At 36.2% G+C, this 7,400-nt stretch overlaps 2 protein-coding genes across 2 annotated transcripts; both read left to right on the forward strand.

Annotated features, from left to right (window-relative positions):
* The first annotated feature begins 1,842 nt into the window (after positions 1 to 1,842).
* Positions 1,843 to 2,442, forward strand: LOC122278448 (probable LRR receptor-like serine/threonine-protein kinase At3g47570). The gene has a single exon (XM_043088635.1). The coding sequence runs from the start codon at positions 1,843 to 1,845 to the stop codon at positions 2,440 to 2,442; it is 600 nt and encodes a 199-aa protein (XP_042944569.1).
* Positions 2,443 to 4,179: 1,737 nt separating this feature from the next.
* On the forward strand, positions 4,180 to 4,662 carry LOC122278449. Its single transcript, XM_043088637.1, has one exon. The coding sequence runs from the start codon at positions 4,180 to 4,182 to the stop codon at positions 4,660 to 4,662; it is 483 nt and encodes a 160-aa protein (XP_042944571.1).
* Positions 4,663 to 7,400: the final 2,738 nt, after the last annotated feature.

Genomic DNA, 7,400 nt, shown 5'->3' on the forward strand with positions numbered 1-7,400 from the left:
TTTTTGAAAAGTGACTGATGTTGTTTTTTACATGTGAATCTTTTTAAATTTGAATATGAAGTCTCATATGCCTATAAATAAATCATTTGAGAGCTTCACATTTACGACACCAAGAGCATACAATATTCGTTTAAAACTTTCATTCTCCCTTCTCTAAGCATTGAGCCTTAACCCTTGTTTATTTTGAAAGATATAGTTTGCGCTATATTGTTCTTATTTCACTAATTGAGGAATGTTTTCTGATAACCTACCCACTATCAACTCTTGTATCAGTAAAAGGGTGTGTATAACCCTTGTGCGTGTAGAAAGTGTTCTACACATGGAATAGTTGAATCACCACGTGTAAGGTGATTGCAAGTGTAGATGGTGTTCTACACGAATCCTTTGTAGTGGTGTTGTTCAAAGTTGTAATAGATTTCTATCTCCACCTGAAGGAGGTTGAATAGTGAATTTGGGGATCCTCAAGGGGTAGCTTGAGGTGAGGACGTAGGCAGTGGGGCTGACCCTCGTTAACATACTAAGTTTGCTAATTTTTTATATTTATTGTTGTTTTATATTTTATTTATATTTTATATTTTGTATTTGATTTATAATTGCTAATTTTTTAAATATAACCCAATTCACCTCCCCTCTTGTGTTAGTCATCTGGGCAACACCTTCCATCAAATATGGGTCATTTTCTTCCAAATCTGCAGGTCCTTAGTCTTGGTGGAAATGAACTAAGCGGAACGATTCCCAACTCTATTGTTAATGCTTCACAGCTCTTTATTCTAGATTTGAGTCACAACTCATTCTCTAGCTCAATTCCAACAACAATTGGTAATTTAAGGCTCATCCAGAAGCTGAGCCTCGCATCAAATAAGTTGACATTTCAGTCTCCAAAACTTATGAGCATTTTCTCTTCTTTGTCGAGCTGCAAATATCTCATATTATTAACTTTGTCCAAAAACTAGTTGAATGACGTCCTTCCCAATTCGGTTGGGACGATCTCAACCTCTCTTCAAAGACTTCAATTATATGACTGCAATATTGAGGGAAACATTCCAGAAGAGATTGGCAATTTAAGTAGCTTGATTAATTTGAGCCTATACCACAATGAACTGGATGACCTGTTCCAACAACAATTGGAAGATTGCACAAGCTCCAAGGTTTGTTTCTTTATGGTAACAGACTAAAAGGTTCAATCCCATATATGCTCTATCATTTAGGAAGCTTGAATACACTAAGGTTAAGTGGTAATGAGCTTTATGGACACATTCCTGCATGCATAGATAACATGACTTCACTAAGAAATCTTGACTTGGGTTTCAACCAATTAACTTCTTCAATTCCTTTGAGCTTGTGGAGGCTTACAGATCTCTTGTTGGTTGATTTATCATCAAATTCCCTTAATGGCCCTCTATCTTTATATATTGGGAATATGAATGTCTTGAGAATATTAGATTTGTCAAAAAACCAAATAACAGGTTGTATCCCAGTTACAATTGGTGGGCTCAAAAATATTGCCAATCTATCTTTGGCATTCAATCGACTAGATGGCTCAATTCCTACATCTGTTGGTGAATTGGTAAGCTTAGAGCTGTTAGATCTTTCCTACAATAACTTATATGTAGAGATTCCCAAGTCCTTAGAAAAACTCTCATTCTTGAAACATCTAAATTTGTCAATTAATAAGCTACAAGGAGAAATTCCTTCCAGAGGATAGTTTGTACACTTCCATCTACATCATTCATCTCAAACAATGGACTTTGTGGTAAGGCTCAAATGCAAGTCCTCCCATGTAAAGGAAAAAAGGCCATAGGAATGCGAATACTAAAATATATTTCAATTGCAGTGGGGTTAATGGTACTTGGAGTGTGCCTTGTATTTTTCTCAATAACACGCCATAAGAGGAATGCTAAATTTTCACATGACACAAATTCAATGCCTTTAGCAACATGGAGGAGAATCTCACATCAAGAACTTATTCGAGCAATAGAAGGGTTCAATGCAAACAACTTACTTGGAGAAGGAAGTTTTGGGTTTGTTTACAAAGGAACACTCTTAGAAGGTACAACTGTTGCTATAAAAGTTTTAAATTTGCAAGTAAAGGGGGCATTCAAAAGCTTTCACATAGAATGTGAGGTATTACGCAATATTCATCTCCGGAATCTTGTCAAAATCATTACCGCTTGTTGTAACATGGACTTCAAAGCCTTGGTATTAGAATACATGCCTAATGGGAACCTAAACATGTGGTTGTACTCTGAAAACCGTTGCTTGAATATGCAGTTACAAAGGCTAAATATATTGATTGATATGGCAACAGCAGTAGAATACCTTCATCTTGGTTACGCAATGCCTATTGTTCATTGTGATCTGAAACCTACCAATGTCTTATTAGATGAAGATATGGTTGGAAATATCGCTAATTTTGACATCGCCAAACTCCTTGGTGATTGAGTTTCTCTAACGCAAACAATGACTCTCGCTACAGTTGGATATATGGCACCAGGTGAGGTTAAGTTCCATGTTTGCCATTCTAGTACTCTCATATAAACACATAATATTGTTCTCTTTTGGTAATGTATTGTTCATTTTAGTACCATATATTTATATTTTCTCATGATAAGTTGTAACATATGTATAGAGTATGGATTTGAAGGACTTGTTTCTACAAGGGGAGATGTGTATAGTTATGGCATTTTATTGATGGAAACTTTCACAAAAAAAAAAAAAAAAAAAAAAAGCCCACAAATGATATGTTTACCGGAGAAATGAGTTTGAAGAGTTTGGTACAAGAATCATTATCCCTGGTACAAGAATCATTATCCCTTTCCGTGCTTGAAGTTGTTGATGCCAATTTGTTAAGCAACGAAAATGATTATGCTGCAATGGAGGAGTGTTTGCTATCCACCATGGGATTGGCTTTGCATTGTTGTACCGACTTTCCTGAACAGAGGATTGGTATAGAAAATGTTGTAGCTACATTTAACAAGATCAGATTGAGGTTTCTCAAAGATATTAGTGGACGCTAATCATGTGAGAGAATGAGGTTAGTTTACAGCTATTGATTTCATGCTTATCGCTTTCCATATTTACAGTAAATTGGGTTATCCTAAAATGAGACTTTTTTATAGTAATTAGTTTGTCATGGGACTTACTAGGTAATAGAAGGTAGAAGTTTACATATGTTGCAGCCGATGATTGGAGTTAATATCATTAGCATCCAACGGATTTTGAAATCATATTCAAATCAATGGAGGCAAGCAAAATCATTGTTTCCCACTCTTGTGGCATAATGAGAAATGAGTTTTTTTTTTTCTCCAAATTGTGATGTTTGTATATATCATTGTCTGTAGACATGCTTAGTACAAATTAAGTAAGGGTGAGGATGGTTTCAAGTATGAGTGGCTCTACATCCAACCACACATGGGGATCCTGAAAGTGCATATTTTTATTTTTTGCTCTTTCTTTTCATGCATTTTTTAAATATTTTTAAATATTTAAAAAATTCACAGCATCATAAAAATACTTCCTTAATCACTAATTAAAAAAGAAAGAACAAAAACCTGTTGATTTATGTTTGGTGCATTATTTAAGTGGTAAGTTAATACCACGTATGTATTTTCCTTTTATGTTGGGATGGTTGTTACTTGTTGATTTAGTCTTCTTACCACGTTTGTAGCAGTTAAAACGTGGGCTTACTTTCAGTTTTCATTTCAGTTCTCTGTAAGGCTATTTAACAGCCAAGTTTGTTATTGAAATGTTCAAGTTGATTTCCTCCATTCTAGCTGTGCAATCTCTTCAATTTATTTTCTTAACAATTGGTATCAGAGCCCCATCACAGGGGCCTGATTATTTAGAAGCAGCAGTCTTCTACGAAAGTTTTTTTTTAGTTGAGAGATGATGACAGAAGGTTCGTTTGTACAACCAGCAGTTCCAAAGTTTGATGGTTATTATGATCACTAGGCAATGCTCATGGAAAATTTCCTGCGATCAAAGGAGTATTGGGGTATGGTGGAGAATGGTGTTCCTGCAGCAGCAGAAGGTGTTGTTCTCACTGATCCACAGAAGAAACACCTTGAAGAGCAACAGTTGAAAGATTTAAAAGCTAAGAACTATCTATTTCAGGTATTAGATCGTACTATTCTGGAGACAATTCTCAACAAGAAATCTTCAAAGGATATATGGGACTCCATGAAGCAGAAATATCAAGGCACAACGCGAGTGAAACATGGAAACTTGCAAGCTCTTAGAAAGGAATTCGAAATTCTTCACATGAAAACTGGAGAAACTGTGAATGAATATTTTGCTCGCACTCTTACCATAGCCAACAAGATGAAAGCAAATGGAGAAGATAAGGGAAGTACTGCTGTTGTTGAAAAGATTTTAAGATCCATGACTCCAAAATTTGATTATGTTGTATGTTCTATTGAGGAGTCTAAAGATATCGATACTTTAAGTATTGATGAGTTGCAGAGCAGTTTGATTGTCCATGAACAACGCATGAGTTCACATGTTGAAGAAGAGCAAGCTTTGAAGATCACTCATGGAGATTTCTCAGGAGGAAGAGGTCTTGGTCGTGGAAACTACAGAGGAAGAGGAAAAGGAAGAGGACGCAACAACAGGTCTTTTGATAAGGCCATAGTGGAGTGTTACAACTGTCACAAGCTAGGATAATTTGCATGGGAATGTCCAAACAATAACACAGAAGCAAATTATGCAGAGAATCAGGAAGAAATGTTGCTGATGGCATATGTGGATACCAACAAAGTCAGTCGAGAAGACATGTGGTTTCTTGATTCTGGTTGCAGCAATCACATGTGTGGCAACAAAGAGTATTTCTCAGACTTTGATGGTATTTTTCGAGACTCTGTGAAGCTTGGCAACAACACAAGCATGGATGTGTTGGGAAAGGGCAATGTCAGATTGCAGGTAAATGGTTTAATACAAATCATTACAAGTGTGTTTTATGTACCTGAATTGAAGCATAATTTACTAAGTATTGGATAGTTGCAAGAAAAGGGACTTACTATTGTGTTTCAGCATGGCAAATGTAAAGTGTTTCATTCTCAGAAAGGTTTGATTATGGATACAAAAATGACTTCCCATAGAATGTTTGTCGTGCATGCTATATCCCAGCCTATAGCATCCACTTGTTTTAACACAATAACTGAAGACATTGAACAACTTTGGCACTATCGATATGGACATTTGAGTTTTAAAGGGTTAAAGACTCTTCAACAAAGAGAGATGGTGAATGGCTTGCCGAATTTTCAACCTCCCTCGAAGCTGTGCAAAGATTGCTTGACAGGGAAACAACACAGGAACTCATTTCCTAAGAAGACCATTTGGCGAGCTGCAGAAATTCTTCAATTGGTGCATGCAGACATTTGTGGACCAATTAAGCCCATCTCTAACAGCAAGAAAAGGTACCTGCTCACTTTTACTGATGATTTTAGTAGAAAAACATGGGTTTATTTTTTGGTGGAAAAATCAGAAGCTTTTGGTTTTTTCAAGAGTTTTAAGATTCATGTTGAGAAAGAAACAAACTGTTTTCTGAGAAGTCTACGCACTGATCGAGGAGGCGAGTTTACATCCCAGGAATTTGTCAATTTTTGTGATAAATATGGTATACGAAGACAGTTAACAGCTGCATATACGCCACAACAGAATGGAGTTGCTGAACGAAAGAATAGAACAATTATGAACATTGTTCGAAGTATGCTTTCAGCAAAGAAAATTCCAAAGTCTTTCTGGCCTGAAGCAGTTAACTGGACTGTACATGTTTTGAATCGAAGTCCCACTTTTGCAGTGCCAAACAAAACTCCAGAAGAAGCTTGGAGTAAAATTAAGCCTTCAGTTGATTATTTTAGAGTATTTGGATGTATTTCTCATGTTCATGTGCCTGACAATAAAAGAACTAAACTTGATGATAAGAGTTTCAGTTGTGTTTTATTGGGAGTTAGTGAAGAATCAAAGGCTTATAGATTGTATGATCCTATTTCACAAAAGATCATAATTAGTAGGGATGTTGTATTCGAGGAAAACAAGAACTGGGACTGGGGTAAGAAATATGAGGAAGTCACTATATGTGATTTAGAATGGGGTGATTGTGAAGAAGAAGAACTGAGAATGAGGAAAGAAGTGAAACTTATTCTGATCCTGATATAGAAGACAATGCAGCAGACAATACAGTTGATGTTATTGCTGAAGCTACTGGGACAGATTCTTTAAGTCAGAACACAGGCAACCTTCAAAATTCGAGTGCAACCAGAAATCGAAGAGCACCTGTTTGGATGAAAAATTTTGAAACAGGAGAGGGACTTTCTGATGAAGAAAATGAAGGGGAACTTGCTATGTTTACAGCTGCTGATCCTATTCATTTTGAAGAAGCTGTAAAAAGTGAAAAATGGAAAACAGCCATGGATGTGGAAATGGAAGCAATAAACAAAAATTTGACTTGGGAATTAACAGAATTACCTAAGGGAGGAAAGACAATTGGAGTAAAGTGGGTGTATAAGACTAAGTTGAATGAAAATGGAGAAGTAGAAAAGCACAAAGCTTGGCTTGTCACAAAGGGCTATGCACAGCAATATGGAGTAGACTATACTGAAGTTTTTGCACCTGTGGCACGAATGGAGACAATTCGTTTGGTAGTAGCACTTGCAGCTCAAAGAGGTTGGTCCATTTATCAACTAGATGTGAAATCTGCCTTTCTACATGGTGAATTGGATGAAGAAGTTTTTGTAGAACAGCCTTGCGGATATGTACAGAAAGGAAGTGAAGAAAAAGTTTACAAGCTAAGGAAGGCACTTTATGGACTTAAACAAGCACCCCGTGCTTGGTACAGTCGTATAGAAGCTTATTTCATGAAAGAAGCTTTTGAGAAATGTGATTATGAGCACACTCTGTTCATCAAGATTAACAAGGAAGGTAAAGTTTTGATTCTGAGCTTGTATGTGGATGATCTAATCTTTACTGGAAATGATGAATCAATGTTTGAAGAATTTAAACATTCAATGAAGCATGAGTTTGATATGACTGATCTTGGCAAGATGAGGTATTTCCTTGGTCTTGAGGTGTTGCAAAAGTCTGATGGTATTTTTATTAGTCAAAAGAAATATGCTTTGGAGGTACTGCATAGGTTTGGAATGGATAAGAGCAACTCTGTTTTCAATCCTATTGTTCCTGGTTGTAAACTTGTGAAAGATGAAGAAGGAGTTAAAGTAGATAAGACTTACTATAAGCAAATTATAGGGAGTCTCATGTATCTCACTGCTACACGGCCAGACCTAATGTTTATAGTAAGTATGATTAGTAGGTATATGGAGAATCCTACTGAATTACACTTACAAGCAGCAAAAAGAGTGATGCGATATTTGAAAGGAACTTTTGATTTTGGGATTTTCTATAGG

This window comes from Carya illinoinensis, chromosome 10 (assembly GCF_018687715.1).
Source record: "Carya illinoinensis cultivar Pawnee chromosome 10, C.illinoinensisPawnee_v1, whole genome shotgun sequence".
NCBI lineage: Eukaryota > Viridiplantae > Streptophyta > Magnoliopsida > Fagales > Juglandaceae > Carya > Carya illinoinensis.

Bases quoted from the DNA above. Each gene is read 5' to 3' on its own strand.
- LOC122278449 (XM_043088637.1), top strand. From the start codon at position 4,180: ATGAAGCAGAAATATCAAGGCACAACGCGAGTGAAACATGGAAACTTG.
- LOC122278448 (XM_043088635.1), top strand. From the start codon at position 1,843: ATGGTACTTGGAGTGTGCCTTGTATTTTTCTCAATAACACGCCATAAG.